The 15,792-nt window shown below is 40.7% G+C and overlaps 1 protein-coding gene across 15 annotated transcripts in view; it reads right to left on the bottom strand.

The window, feature by feature from the left end:
* ULK4 (unc-51 like kinase 4) overlaps positions 1 to 15,692 on the bottom strand; it is a 571,462-nt gene extending 555,770 nt beyond the window's left edge. For all 15 annotated transcript variants that reach the window (XR_008298071.1, XM_053221605.1, XM_053221617.1 and 12 more), the window contains exons 1-5: positions 15,579 to 15,692; positions 11,118 to 11,311; positions 6,066 to 6,165; positions 3,907 to 4,046; positions 1,136 to 1,298 (exon numbers count right to left, since the gene is read on the bottom strand). Coding sequence is in view for 14 of the 15 variants with exons in the window: in XM_053221605.1 (XP_053077580.1) it covers positions 1,136 to 1,298; positions 3,907 to 4,046; positions 6,066 to 6,165; positions 11,118 to 11,255 (541 nt within the window). In the remaining variant the exon portion in view is untranslated. The remainder of the gene's footprint in view (positions 1 to 1,135; positions 1,299 to 3,906; positions 4,047 to 6,065; positions 6,166 to 11,117; positions 11,312 to 15,578) is intronic.
* Between the last annotated feature and the right edge of the window lie 100 nt (positions 15,693 to 15,792).

Below are 15,792 nucleotides of genomic sequence, written 5' to 3'. Positions count from 1 at the left end.
TCTACCGAAAACCCTCCCACCTTCCAGTGAGAATGTTCTTTCCATGAAGCGAGCAATCATCAACCATCTGGAATATGAAATTCTACTGAGGTAAGCCTTCCAGCAAATACTATCTCAAGGGCCCACTGCAGCCACAGCAGCAGCCTCATGTGTCCTCAGGTTTTAAAGTTCTCCTATGTGACATTTTGGCTAGACAATCACATTTCATGCATACATTCATCTCATTCACCAAACACGTACAGAAGACCTATTTGCCTTTACTTTTGCCAGATCCTGAGAAAGCAAATCTAAGCAAGACCCCCAATGTGCCCAAGCACCCCGCCCAACACTTAACCGGTGTATCATTAATATGTGTTAATTGTGAACATCTGTCTCTCTTCCTCACCTAGAAATGCAAGTTCAGTTAGGCCAGGGACTTTTACCTTTGTTCACATTCGTATTTCCAGTATCTAGAACATGCCTAAATTTTTGTTGATTTATGCAATGTATTTCACACGAATCAATGGATGTACTAACGAACAAATGAATATGAAGTCCCTACCTTCATAAGTGAATGTAAAAAGACAATGTAGAAAAATGATTAACATGTTAAGTTCGACGACAGATTTACATAGCGAACATTACTAAAGAATTACTGCTTCACACAATCTCTCCTCAAGCGCCAGGATTCCCAGATCCCACGTCACTGCAAAAATCACTGCCCAAGAATTCACCCTAAAAATCTTCCCTAGTTTCAGAATATCAGCTACTCAACAATGTTGAAAAACCATCTATTGAGCCACTAGTGTATGCCAGGCACCGTTCTAAGTGCTGAGAATACAGAAGAAAGCAGGAAAACATGGCCATCCTTATGTTCTAATGAGCGGTCAGGGACACAGGAAGCCAAGGATAGGATGCAGGTTTGTTCGAGGTTCCCTGTACCTCACATGGTACTGGATCTATGCAAAACCCATTAGGCCATGGGCAAAGCCATCCCCGTATCCAGACTTCTCCTCCTCCCTCTTATTTTCAATATATTATTTTGACTGTCAAAAATGGCAAAAATATATTTATTATTTTGACTGGACAGCATCTCCTAAACACACGACTTGGGCAGCCCACAACTAGGGTTCCGATCCGTAAGCTTTCCACGTACCTTTGACTCTACCTTTTAAGGTTTTCTTCAGTGCGTTTTCCCCACTATCACCTCCTCCTTCTTCTGCTGCCACCAAAGCAAAGAACTCTTCCAAATTTTCACCTTCCACTTTGGCCAAGCCAAAGTTACTGAACTTCAATGTGCCAGGCCCTTCCAAGAGTATCTATGAAGATTAAAAAATGTGTTCAGAATCCAATTCCATTTGTACTTCCTTCAGGACCTCCCCTAATCTCACTGAAGAACTCTGAGCATGCGCTTTCTGGCTTCATCCCAACTCAAAAAATTAAACGCATACAATTTTACAAGAAGCCAAAGAAAAATACATCCAACATTTTAACAATAGAATTAAACACTAAACTGCCCATTCTCAGATGTATACAATGAACACATGATAACCATAGCGGGGAAAACCACACGCTTTGGGGAAAGATGAAGAACAATGTATGTGGAACAATCGAGACTCACCGATCCTCGGTGACTGCTGGAGGAGGATGTGAAGACCCACCTGTCCGTGTTATTTACTCAAGGGTTCAAAACTAGGGTTGCAAAGGTAAAGATCTAGGCCTAGATCCACCACTTACTGGCAGCCTGAGCTGGAGAACTTACTTATTACCCTTTGAAATCTCAGTCTCTTTACCTGTATAATGGGAAAAAGACTACTGACCTTCAGATTGTTTTAAGGATTAACTAAGGTTATACATACAGAGGGTTTTTTGTTGTTTTGTTTTTTTTTTTAACAACGACTGGCATGTGATAAGTGCTCAAATGTGCTCACACAATTTGTGATGAGAAGTTATCAGCTGAATGGTGAAACCACACCAGTGTCTATTACTTGTATCTTGTCCCCCAGAGCCATTAAAACTATTTCTGGGTAGTCACGACAGGTCAGGTGGATCTTTGTTTTTAAAAGCAATTTAAGGTCTATCCTTAATTTTTGGTCACAAATACTAAGGATGTCTGGTAGTCTACAACAGTGGCTTTTAAATTTTTTTGAGCACCAAATCCCCCGTAGGTCCTGTTAAGATAAAGTGCTAGTCCCTACCCCCAGTTTCTGATTCAGTAGGTCTGGGTGGGGCCCAAGAACCCGCATTTCGAATGAGTCCCAAGTAATGCTGATACTGCTGGTCTGGGGAGCACACTTTGAGAACCCCCAGCAGGGGTCAGCACTTTGCAATTTTTTTTTTTTAAGTTAATAAACATTTTAGACTTTGCAGGTCATAAGATCTTTCTCCTGACTACTCAACTCTGCAGCCCACTGACAATACATAAATAAAAAGATGGGTTCCAATAAAACTTCATTTACAGAATTGGTCATGGTGCCCGACCCTGACAACCCCTGCTCAAAAAAGAAAAGGTTATGTTACAAAGCAGTGTGAATTTCCTAGATTACATAGAACACTAGACTTCATTAAAACAACTCCCTCACAGGGAGCTGTACAGCCACTGGGCCAAAGCCCAGCCAGGACTTGTTTTTATTTTTTTTTTTCAACATTTATTTATTTTTTGGGGGACAGAGAGAGACAGAGCATGAACGGGGGAGGGACAGAGAGAGAGGGAGACACAGAATCGGAAACAGGCTCCAGGCTCTGAGCCATCAGCCCAGAGCCTGACGCGGGGCTCGAACTCGCGGGGCTCGAACTCACGGACCACGAGATCGTGACCTGGCTGAAGTCGGACGCTTAATCGACTGCACCACCCAGGCGCCCCCAGGACTTGTTTTTATATATGCATGAGCTAAGAGTGGTCTTTAAATTTCTAAGTGGTTGCCAAACATCAAAATAAGATAAGTTTCCTGATATGTGTAAATTATAGGTAACTGACATGCCAGTGTCCATAAAGTTTTATTGAAACAAAGCTATACCTTTTCACTTAAGTATTGTCTACAGCTGCTTTCAGGGCTAGGACCACAGTTAAGTGGTTGTAGACTTGAGGCACATATACAGTTATTTCAAACGAGAACTTCTCATTATAAAGTTTTCATGGAATTTTTTATGTTATCTTACAGAGGGTCTATAATAACGTTTAACAAGGAAATATTCAACTTTTTATTTCATCATGTACATTTTAACAAAGGAAAAGTAGCAACTCAAACCAGTAACAAGTACAATCCCTAAGAATATGTACTTATAAATAATAGATGCCATTGAACGAAAGCACCAGAAAACGTCCTAGAAGCTTAACCTAAATGTAGTACATAATCCATCTTCATATCAAAGACAAAGAAGCTACTAGGGCAGAGAGAGAGAAAAAGGGTAACTTGCCCAAGTTCACTCAACTTCTAAACGTTAGGGTCAACTGTGACTCTGAAACTAAGCAGGTTTCATGACTCTACTACACTAAAGCACACTTAGTTACAGATCATTAGTTTTACCAGAAAAGAAGCTATTTGACCCATAATACCAGTAATCAAGCAAAGCCAAAAATGCCATTATCAAACTAAAATAGTGGCTCATAATCAGATACCACAATTTAAGAGCTAAGCATCTTCTTACTTTATAGATATACTGAGCTCATCAGTCACAATATACCTCAGCAGCAATAATAATTACTCAAAGGACTCTGAAGGGAGGGGAGAATTTGCATTCTGAAAGCTACTTCAACAGGCAGCTAAAAAGGTAGCTAAAATATGGCACTATGCTTTTTAAAAACAGTAAGTCAATTTCAAGATGTTCTACATTTTATCTAAATTCTGTCTAAAATTAAAAACACCTTTGAGAAAGCATTGTAACTTAAGACAGGGCAGTTAGGAAATCAAAACTTCCATGAATTACCTTGCCTGGAGAAATGTCACAAAAGAGAATGCCAAGTTGATGAAGATGATGTAATCCAGCAATGAGGTCAACCCCCAATTCTCTCACAACATCTTCTGGGAGGTTTTCATCTTGAGCAATCACCATTTCTAGGGAACCACCTGCAAGTTGATGAAAACCACCAATTTTAACCCACCAGCATGACACAATGCCCCCCGGAGGTTCCATGCTAGGGAGATACTGAGCTTTAAAAACTGACCAAATCAGTATACCTGGACAGACTGGCAGGGGAAATATACATGTGAATGAACACAGCGGACCAAGCACCCTTAGAGGAATCTGTATCCACTCTCCAGAGTCAGCTTCCAGAGAATGACTGCTTGGGCTGGGAGAATGGTCCACACGTAAGCAGGCGGGATGAAGGGAGAATCCCTCTAATGCTGTGACTGCTAACTCCAGATCCCACAGGAGTTGAACAGCTGCAAAAATCAGTGGTCAGTACTAACCCAAACTGTGCATTTAAAGCACATTACGCAAAGTATAGCCACGTTTACTCTTGTGCAAAGGTGGATCGCATTCTACAAAGTACGGCATGGCAGAAAAGATGCCTTTCCTTAACAGAAAATCAACACCTTCAGCGTACATCACTGAGGAAATTAAACGTCGAAGGCAAACACATTGTGAAAACCATCTCTATACTCTTCTAAGATCCCGGTCACATTTCTACCATCTATATGCCGGAAACAAACTTTTTTTTTTTTTTTTTTTTTTTAAAGCATCAAGATTCCAAGAGGAGCCAAGTTCAGAGAAACCTAGGTAATCCTGCACATGATGTTCCTTCCCCAGAGCACTCTTTGTGAAGACTGTATATCCCAGGCAGCTGTCCTAACTTAGGTTCCAATAAAATGCTTTTCCTTTCTCTTAAAAAAAAAAAAAAAAAAAAGTCTTGGGGCACCTGGGTGGCTCAGTTGGTTAAGCATCCCACTCTTGATTTCAGCTCAGGTCATCATCTCATGGTGGTGAGATGGAACCCCAGATCGGGCTCTGTGCTGGGCATGGAACCTGCTTAAGTCTCTCTGTCTCTGTCTCCCCTTTGTCCCGCCCCCCCCCCCCCCCCGACTCACACATGCACACCTACGTCCTCTCTCTCAAATAAATAAAACTCTTTAAAAAAAATAAAAAAGAAAAGTCTTAGCTGGCATCTGAAAGTTCAATCAGAACGGTGATTAAGGTAGGAGGTATTTGGGGGGTTATTTTGTTTTGGTGGGTAAGGAACCACTCCAAATACAGGCATCCATCAGTAAGGCTGTAACAATGGTGGGGGAGAAGAACAGCTGAGGCAAAGAGTAACACAGGGAAAGTTCCCTGATCACCGCTACAGTGCATACAGCTGTGAAAGTAATTAAACCATAGTCCTTTCCTATTGATTCAGAAAAAAATAAAATCCAAATAAGGTCTTATTCCAAATAATCCATTTGATGGTTCAGTGTTATAAATTATAAGTGCGAAAAGACTCAAAGCTAGAAATTACAATATACCTTAATATTTAATGATCCTTTTTTATTACCCAATGTATAAATAGAAGACACTAACAGTGGTACTGTTTCCCTGAAAACACTGAAACTAAAAGCCCAGATAGCAGTGATATATTTAGTCATTTTTCTCCCTAAACATAGCCCTAGAAAGTTGTATCAGGCAAGACCTGTAACAAGTTATCTCTATTGTTTAGGAGGTGGTATTTGTGGAGTCATCTTTGTACTTTTTCACATTGCCTAAGTTTTTATAAACACGAAGTACTCTTTTCATAAAAATAAAAAGATGATCACTTTATACACCAATTAGCTAACTGATAGCTACTTGACCTAAAATACTTGATTTTTATTCATCGGGAAAACTTGTTTGGTAAGTTAATCACTAAAAAATATTTCTAAATTTTTATGTGGGTGACTTAGTAGTATGTTATTCCAAAGTAAACCCCAAACTGAATTTGACTTGTCTTCCTCTTACCAAACATCTTTGCTCTATACCCTACCCTAATATCCAAACAATGTATGTGTAAGTCAACTGAGTTAAGAGTATCCAGTGCTTATATTTGTAATACAAAAGGAAAATAAAACCTACATGTTTTTTCAAAGCTACCTAAGATGGATGTATTTGTAACATGTCTTATACACGCTCACCTGTGCAGAGTTCCACCACGAGCCAGAGATGATTGCTGGTTTCATACCATTCATGAAAAGTTACGATATTCTTGTGTTTAATTTCATGGGTGAGACGGACCTATAAAAACAGCATTCATTCACACACACTCACAAGTTGTTAAAATCTGCATCTATTAAGAAAACCTAAACACACAATTGGGAAGTGCTTAACAGTGGAATTTAGTGGAATTCTATACAGATATTACAAATGATGGTTATGGAGGCTGGTGACACCAAAAAATGGTAATATACAATCTTTAAAAAAAAAAAAAAAAAAAAACCTCATGCAATACAGTTTTGTGTATTTGTGTAAACATTACAAAAGAAATATTCACAGGAAAATGACTAAAAGTTAAAAATAGCTGAAACTGATTTTAATTTTTTCTACTTTTCTACTTTCTAATAGTGAGCACACAATACATTCATAATCATGAAATAAATCATTTTCAAGGAGAAAAAAAAACCTTACCAAGTAAAAATAATTCAAAGGCTCAATAATAGTTAAATTATATATCAACTGACAAAATATAAGCCCAACATGAAAACAATTTTAAACATAAAAAATGATAGTGTAATGTTAAGTGAAAAAGGCAAGAAACAAAATTATGTAATACCATGACTTTAAAATTGAAACAGAACTCATAGTAAAAAAGACTAGAACAAAAAAAACCAGGACAGGACTGTCTCACGTGATGGAACTATGCTGCCCTTTTTTCTTCTACCCGTTCTTCTATATTGTACAAATTTTCTATAATGATGCTGTATTACTTTTACAATGTTTAAAGGAACTCTCAGAGGGTTCTACAATTTTCTTTTTAAATATATCCTTAGTGGGGGTGACTGCCTGGCTCAGTCAGTAGAGCACCCAACTCTTGGCCTCAGGTCGTGGGTTCAAGCCCCACACCGGGCATGGAGCCTACTGATACGTATCATATATGATATATATCCATCCCTCGTGAATTCTAGTATCAATTCCCTCCGGCTATTAAAAGAAGAGTCATTGCAGTGAATATACTGATCTTAAGATGTACATTTCCATTGGATCATGAGAATACCTGTGCACCAAAACAAGAGTGAATTCCAAACTCAATAATAAAGATGCAAGGGTGCCTGGGTGGCTCAGCCGGTTAAGAGTCTGACTTAGGCTCAGGTCGTGATCTCACAATTCAGGACTTCTAGCCACACAGCGCAGAGCCTGCTTCAGATCTTCTGTTTCCCTCTCTGCCCCTCCCCAGGGTGCGTTCTAGCTCTCTCTCTCTCAGAAATAAATATTTAAAAATAAAACAAAGACGCAAGAACCTGTCAAAAAAAATACTCAGCTGCCTCACGGGGGTTTTGCTTTCTCCTTTCAAGACCCCATTAAAAATAGAAACTAGAATCACAAAAATGTGTGCTTTATTAGCAAACCATCCAGACTCAGAATTGGTGACAACTACCCAAGCGCTTTGGATCCTTGTTTTCTGATTCTCTTACACACACACACACACACACACACACACACAGTCACTCACACTCAACACCGGCTAATCGGCCCATAATTTGTAGAAATACAGAGCTCCCTATTTAAAAAATGGAATGTGGTACATACACTCTAGGAACAACTCAGTGGGTTCATATTCTAACACAAAGAAAGGGAAATGAATCCACATAATTTAGAAAACATAATTGAGATGGGGAGAAAAAAAAAAAAGAGTGGTCAAGAGAATCTGAGGAGCACCTTGTAATAAACTCCCAATAAATTCTGTCCCAGTAGAGACTAGGGAGGGCATACGGTGAGCCTGTCTAAATGATTCCCACGGACTCAGCCACCGGAAGGGGAAGGTCCTAATGGGAAACAAACGTGGAAACTCCCACAGAAATCTGGCCACAGTCCAGCCTCGGATGCTCACTACCACTCACTATATGCCAAGTACCCACTCTGCCAGATGCCTCCGCTCTCTCCATCTCGCCCTCCACCACCCGTCTGTTGATTAAATATACTACTAAAACTAATCTCCTTTCCATGTGGCTACTATGAACTTCAAAGTCAGATCTGTAGCCCCCACTATATTTCGGTTGACCAGCACTGTTAGATGTTTACTAATAACCGTATCATCTCCAAAATCTGGCACACATCCTACCTCGTGACCACTGCTCCTTCACTTACCAACTCACGGTCTCTACTACTCACTTCTGGTTCAGTTCAAACCTCCACACTCCGCATAGGAGCGAGCAACCGAGGCAGACGCCAGCCACACTGACTGATCCGACTTCCGTTTGGAATCCCCAATCTTCAATGGCCCCAGCTAGTCTGTCCACCAAGTGACTATTCACGCTTTTGTTTTCCTTCTGCCTAGAACCCAGCCTTCCCCTCCCCCACCTAATTGAGGACTTAGCTTCTCATCTCAGAGAAAACCTCATCAGAAGAAAAACGCCTTATGTTCCTAGCATCGAATCTACAGACGAGCCCGCATCTTGTCTCGTACCCGTCTTTCTTCAACTACCCACACTCCTTACAAAAGCCCACACCACCTCACACCCATGAGAATAGCGATCTTCAAAACGAAACAAAAAACAGAAATAACAAGAGTTGCCGATGATGTGGAGAAACGGAATCCCTTGTACACTGTTGGTGGGAGTATAAACTGGTACAGCCTCTGTGGAAAACAGTACGGCAATTCCTTAAAAAAAAAAAAAAAAAGTTAAACTAAAATATTCCACTTCTGGGTATGTCCAAAGGATTGAAAGCAGAGTATGTCCCGAAGACATACGTGTGCACCCGTGTTTGCCTACTCACAATAGCCAAAAGGCGGAAGCAACCTAAGTGTCCAATGACAGGTAAATGGATAAGCAAAATGTGGTATATACGTACCATGGAATATTCTACATTCTCAAAAATGAAAGAAAGTCTGACACATGCTACAACATGGACGAACTCTGAGGACATCATGCTAAGTGAAATCAGTCAGTCATAAAAAGACAAATGATGTATGATTCCACTTACATGAAGTACCATTCAGAGACAAAGTAGAATGGCAGGTGGCTGGGGATGGAGAAATGTGGAATCGTCGTTTAATGTGTACAGAGTTTTAGTTTTGCAAGATGACAAGAGTTCTGGACAATTCAGCAATCGTACTTTGGGTATTTATTCAAACGAGTTGAAAACAGGTTCACACAAAAACCTGTTCACACATATTGCAGCTTTATTCTCAATTAAAAACAATCAAGATGCCCTTCCATCGGCAAATGAATTTAAAAAACTGGTACACTGGGGCGCCTGGGTGGCTCTGTCGGTTGAGTATCCGACTTCGGCCTAGGTCATGATCTCGCAGTTCATGAGTTTGAGCCCCGCATCGGGCTCTGTGCTGACAGCTCAGAGCCTGGAGCCTGCTTCGGATTCTGTGTCTCCCTCTCTCTGCCCTCCCCTATTCGCACTGTCTCTCAAAAATAAACAAACATTAAAAAATAAATAAAAACTGGCACATATGCAATGGAATATTGTCCATCAATAAAAAGAAATGAGCTCTCAGCCACAAAGAAACAAGAGAAAACTTAAATGCATATTGCTAAGATATCAACCTGAAAAGGCTACATACTGTGTAATTCCAAGTCTATCACATTCTGGAAAAGGCGAAACTATGAACACAATAGAAAGATCAACGGTTGCCCAGGGTTGGGAGGAAGGGGGAGGGGTGACTAGGTGGAGCACAGATGATTTTTAGGGCAGTGAAACTCTTCTCTATGATTCTATAGTGACAGATCCATAGCATCACACATTTGTCCAAAACTATGGAACGTACAACACCAAGAGTGCACCCCGAGGTAAACTACGGATTTGGGATGATGATGTGCCAATGTGGGTTCGTCCGTTGTAATAGATGTACCACTCTGGTAGGGATGTTGACCATGGGGAACGCTATACATGTGTGGGGACAGGGAATATAGGGGAAATCCCTACACTTTCTTCTTGATTTTACTGTAAATCTAAAACTGTTCTTGGGGCGTCTGGGTGGCTCAGTCGGTTAAGCATTTGACTCTTGATTTGGGCTCAGGTCTTGATCCCACAGTTGCTAGATGGAGCCTGGCCTGAGTTCCACAAGGAGCGTAGAGACTACTTAAGATTCTCTGCCTCTCTCCCTCTGCCCTCCCCTGCTTGCACAGGTGTGCTATCAAACTGCTCTTAAAAAATTAACTTTAAAAAAAAAAGTGGAGTTCTAGAGATGGTGATGGTTGTACAGCAACATTCATGTACTTAATATCACCAACTGTACGCTTAAAAGTGGTTAAGATAGCAGGCGCCTGGATGGCTCCATCGGTTGAGTGTCCGACTTCAGCTCAGGTCATGATCTCGCTGTTCATGAGTTCGAGCCCCACATGGGGGCTCTGTGCTGACAGCTCACAGCCTGGAGCCTGCTTCAGATTCTGTGTCTCCCTCTCTCTCTGCCCCTCCCCCTCCCTCCTTCCCTCATTCAAAAATAAACATAAAAAAATTTTTTTTAAATAAAAATTTTTAAAAAGTGGTTAAGTTGGTAAACTTTTTGTTATGTGTATTTTACCACAAGGGGGGGGGGGGGAAGCTAAGTTTGGTCCAGCATATAAATTTCAAACTCAAGTCACTCTCACACAAAGTCCTTCCTTTGGCAAGCTTCATAAATCACATACTAAATTCAAAAGTAAATGATCTAGGGGCACCTGGCTGGCTCAGACTCCTGACCTTGGGGGGTAAATTCAACCCCCACATGGAATGTAGAGATTATTTAAACTTTAAAACTTTGAAAATAATTTAAAAGTTAAAGTAAATGATCTAATATAGACTATATTTTTCCTGACTTTTCCCAAAAACACCACTAAGTTGCTAATTACTTAGGGATGTTTATTAGTCATTCTTCACAATTGGTGTGGCACTAAACAGACAGAAGGTCACCCATTCCAGATTGAAAATGTGGCATCTGTTATAGCGAATTCAACAGCTTCTGTTTATATGCTACTTGTTCTCCTGGATCGTAGGTAGCTCTGTGTTTTCCCAAAGGGAGGAAAACATACTCCACTTACCCAGTTGGTTATTTCAGGCCTTTTGCACTTATCAGTACAAAGAATAGCTACAAAATTGATTGTTCCCTTCCGTCGCCCTTTATAAACAACAGTCTTGCTTCCTCTGCCAATCTCCTCATACAGAATGAAGTTTTCCATCTCCGGGCCAACTTCTCACATTGGATAAAACAACAGCCTAATAGCATCTCTAGTTCCTAAAAGGCAAACAAAAATAAAACTTATAAATGCAAGCTAGTTGCATGATTAATTAGCCTAGGATAGTATGTTAATCTAGTAATTCTATAAACTCAGAAAATTCACCTACAAGTGTTGTATACTAGTGTCTTTTTGTAGGGGAAAATAAAACTAAAAAACTAATACTCAACTTCCTTCAACAAGGTCTTAAAAAATGATGAAAATGACAGCTATTTCTAACACATGTAACAAAATGAGGGATGAATGAGATTCCAATGTATCTCGACACTTTTGTTACCAAGGAAGGCACGTTGTGTCAATATCTGTATAGAATGGGGCAACATATGACCCACCTAAACCTCAAACACGAGAAGCAAGAGACAATGTATGTTAAAATACTTTATAAACAAATATGGAATGCTAATATTTCCATCTAATCCAGAGATATTCTAAGAAATCAATCCAAATATTAAAGTCAGCTGTTACCAAACTCCTGGTTCCTGGACCAAACCCTGCTGCTTTTGTAAAATTTAACTGTATCATAATCACACCCATTCACTTCTATATTGTCTAAGGCTCCTTTTAGACTACAATTGCAGAGTTGTTATAACCAGAGCAATGGCTTCAACACATTCTAAAATACTTACTATCTGGCCCTTTACAGAAAAGAGTTTGCCAACTCCTGTTTTAAGTTAAAAAAAAAAAAATTTAACCAACCATTTCATCATCTAGGATATAACCAGATAAGAGTTCATTTTCTTGGCCAACAGAATGCCCTAATTTGCATGCATGATAGGAGTTGATGCAGTCTTTCATCAGTTAGATTTTATTTAGAATTGAAGTACAGTAGTGAATTCAGGATTTTAAACAACATATTTATAATACATCAAAGTAGTTAATTTGCAAAATATATTTTAAATTGGCATCTCATAGATGGAAGGATTTTACATAACTATAGAAAATTTCCCAGAAATCATCCAGTAAGCAGTAGATATACTCTTTAAAAGCAGCTCATGTTTCTATATGGTATCCAGTAAGTCAGAAACTATACCGAAAACTCTTTGAAACAGAGAATGTAAAACAGAAGTTAATGGGTATGGTGTTTCTTTGGGGGCAAATGAAAATGTTCTGAATTAGTACTGATGATTGCACAACTTTGTGAATACACTAAAAATCACTGAATTGCACGTTTTAAAGGGGTAAACAATATAGTATGTGAATATCACAATTTTTATCGATATAATTGACATGTACATTAAGTTTAAAGTGTACAGTGTGTTGATTTCAAACATTTATAGATCATAATCTGATTACTATCATACATAGCATTAGTCAACGCCTCTACATGTCACATAATTACCACTTTCTTGTGGTTAAGAACATTTAAGATTTAGTCTCATAGCAACTTTGAAGTACATGATACATTATTGTTTAGTGTAATCACTATGATATACATTAAATCTCTGGAACTTATTTTCTGTTGTGGGCCATACAAACACTGGCTGAGGGACATATTTGGCCAAGAGGCAGCAGTTTGTCCTGTCTTGGCATATGGAACCAGTAATCCAGGAATCTAACAACTAATTCTATGATTCCATCTTCCAATGACATTAAAATTTACTGCAAAAAGCGAAGTAATCTACTATAAAGATGTATAGGCTAGTAGTTACATTTAGTTATTTAGATTACAAACCTGGTCTCTACACCAAACCAAAAGAACCCAGACTACTGACAGCAAAATTCTTTAAACTCTAAGCAGAAAGGATGTGGGAAAAATCTGAATTTAAATCAAAGGAAACCCAGGACACCTGGGTGGCTCCGTTGGTTGGGCGACCAACTTTGGCTCAGGTCATGATCTCATGGTTCATGGGTTCAAGCCCCGCATTGGGCTCTGTGCTGACAGCTAAGAGCCTGGAGCCTGCTTTGGATTCTGTGTCTCCCTCTCTCTGTCCTTCTCCTGTTCATGGTTTCCCTTTCTTTCAACTATAAATATTTTTAAAATTTTTTAATAAATGGAAACCCAAAAATGGCACAGATAGTAAAAGGGTTCATTAAAAAAATAAATTCTAAGTTCCCTCTAAGTTCCCTATATTCTCTCCACTCTAAAACCCACTCTTTAAAAAGAGCCAATCCTGACTCCTGACCCACCAAAATGCAGCCTAGACACGAGTAATTTTGTGGCAACAATACATAGTATGTAATATCACCAAAGAAAGATTAAATTGGCAGTATGTTAAGATGGAAAAGCTATTTAGCCAGGAAAAAAACCAGACCTTTAATTACATGTTCACAACTTGGCTCTATCAGGATACACAAGGATAAGGTGTTGAAATAGTCTCCTGACTTTTTATATAAGACAGAGAGTTGATTCCTTCAGGGTCGACTGGGTGGCTCAGGTGGCTAAGCATCCAACTCTTAATTGTGGCTCAGGTCATGACCTCACAGTTGTGAAATCAAGTCCCTTGTCAGGCTCTGTGCTGGGCCTGCTTAAGATTCTCTCTCCCCCTCTCTGTCCCTCCTCTGCTCACCCTCCCTCTTTCCCTCCCTCCCTCTCTCTCAAATAAATACATAAATACATAATTGATTCCTTGAGAATATGGTTTTAAGCCACAAGAAAAAAAATTAAATCTTTACATTTTCAATTTGATTCAAGCCAAATAAATTCTTTTGTGAAATCTTTTACTGAGTAGGGGCATCTGAGCAGAACAGGCAGTCTGAAATTAACAAAATGCATCAATTACAAAGTCAGCTAAGGTTGGTTTACTATTGAAGCACTTCCCCTCTCTGGGGCTCAATTTCCTTAGACTAAAATAAGAATTGGATCAGATAATCTTGTAAATTACCTTTTCAAATTGGAAATTCCACAACTTAAGATTCTTTTTGACTCCAAGGGCATCCTCACCTTATACTTCCTAATATTTAATGTGTAAGCTCTTATATTATAAAACACAAATACAGAAACCCCCCCAAAAATAAATGTATAGTTTAATGAATTATTATAAACGGGACTGGCCATTGGGGAGTTCAAGCCCCACATCACATTCACAGCGTGGAGCCTGTTTGGGATTCTCTTCCTCACTCTCTACTCCTGTCCCACACTCTCAAAATAAATAAGTAAACTTAAAAAAATGAATAAACACGAGGGCTAACCTTGTGATCACCACCCACTTGGCCTGCCAGTCCAGAAGTCCCTTCCTGAGCCTATGGCAATCACAACTCCTCTTTTCCAAAAGTAATCTCTCTCCTGACTTTCAGTTATCACTTTCTGGCGTATCTTTAACGTTTTCTCACCGAGTGTGCATCCCCAGACACCACAGGTTAGTCTTCCACGTTTTCTAAAGGCGTGGCAGGTCTTTTAAGGCTCTTTTAAATCTACAGGTTAACCTAGGTATTATCAGAGAAGCCAGAAGTCAGAGCAAGTCACGCTTAGGAATAAATGAGGCATTTAAGATACGGGGGCGCAAAACCTACATTCAACAAACTCTTCGAAACTGACCAGGTGATAGAGGTAGAAAATAAAACCCTCCCTTCATTTCTCTCCACCTTCAGATCATTAACTCCTCCACCAGCAGCAGCCACCGCCGCCCCAGCCCAGGCCTACTGAATAAGAAATTCTGGAAGCGGAGCCCAGCAATCTGTGGTTCAACTCCCTCCCGCCCCACCCCCCGGGACGCACACCCAATTTTACTACCCACAGGCCAAAACAACCTTTTTCGAGGGCATAAAAGGTGGCAGGCACTGCGCTTTGCATTCAACAGGTGCTTCTCCTCGAAGCACTTTACAGACCAAATTAACTGCAGGCTTTGAGTTTAGTCTGACCTGGAAAGTGCAGGCTCGGGGTCGCTAGGTCAACACCCCCCACTCCAAGCAGCTCGTGACCAGCGAACTGGAGGCTTTCACTGCCTCTCTACGTCCACGGACATCTGCCAGCATCGCCGGCTTAGAGCTCGGGACGCGTTGCTGGGGTGTTTAGAGGAAGAACTCCGAATCGAGGGCGTCCATAAAGCGCATCTCCCGAACCCTACAGCCACGAATCCTCCCTGCACCCAAGTCCTTGAAGAGGTATCCCGTGTTCCCTGAACCAAAGCCTCGAGAGAATTGTCTAAGGTGTTTAGTTTAAGCCGGTAACAAAGCAGAGCCCTGAGAGAGAGGAAGACTCGAGGGGCACAGGGTCCACGGAGGGAGGGTAGGTGAGTGGCGCCCCTCCAGGCCCGTACTGTCCTCCGCGCTCGCTCATGGAGACCCGAACCCAAACTCGTGGACCCTAAAACTACCACCGCTACTCACCTGAGCGCTCCAGGCGGAGAAGCCGCCGACCCAGCGGGCTGCTCCCGCGAAGGCGCCCGTCTCAGCTTCTACCCCTTCGGGACCGGTCCACTTGCCAAGGCCAGGGGTGAAGCAATGGCGTACGGCGGAACGCGCAGACGCAGTTCAAAGCTGTGTGGTCCAGCACCCCTCTGCATTTGGATTCGCCCATGCCGTCTCCAGGGCAGCACGCAGA

This window comes from Acinonyx jubatus, chromosome C2, assembly GCF_027475565.1.
Source record: "Acinonyx jubatus isolate Ajub_Pintada_27869175 chromosome C2, VMU_Ajub_asm_v1.0, whole genome shotgun sequence".
In the NCBI taxonomy this organism is placed as follows: Eukaryota; Metazoa; Chordata; class Mammalia; order Carnivora; family Felidae; genus Acinonyx; species Acinonyx jubatus.
Note: the sequence above shows the minus strand (reverse complement) of the source record. Positions and strands in the feature narration are given on the sequence as shown.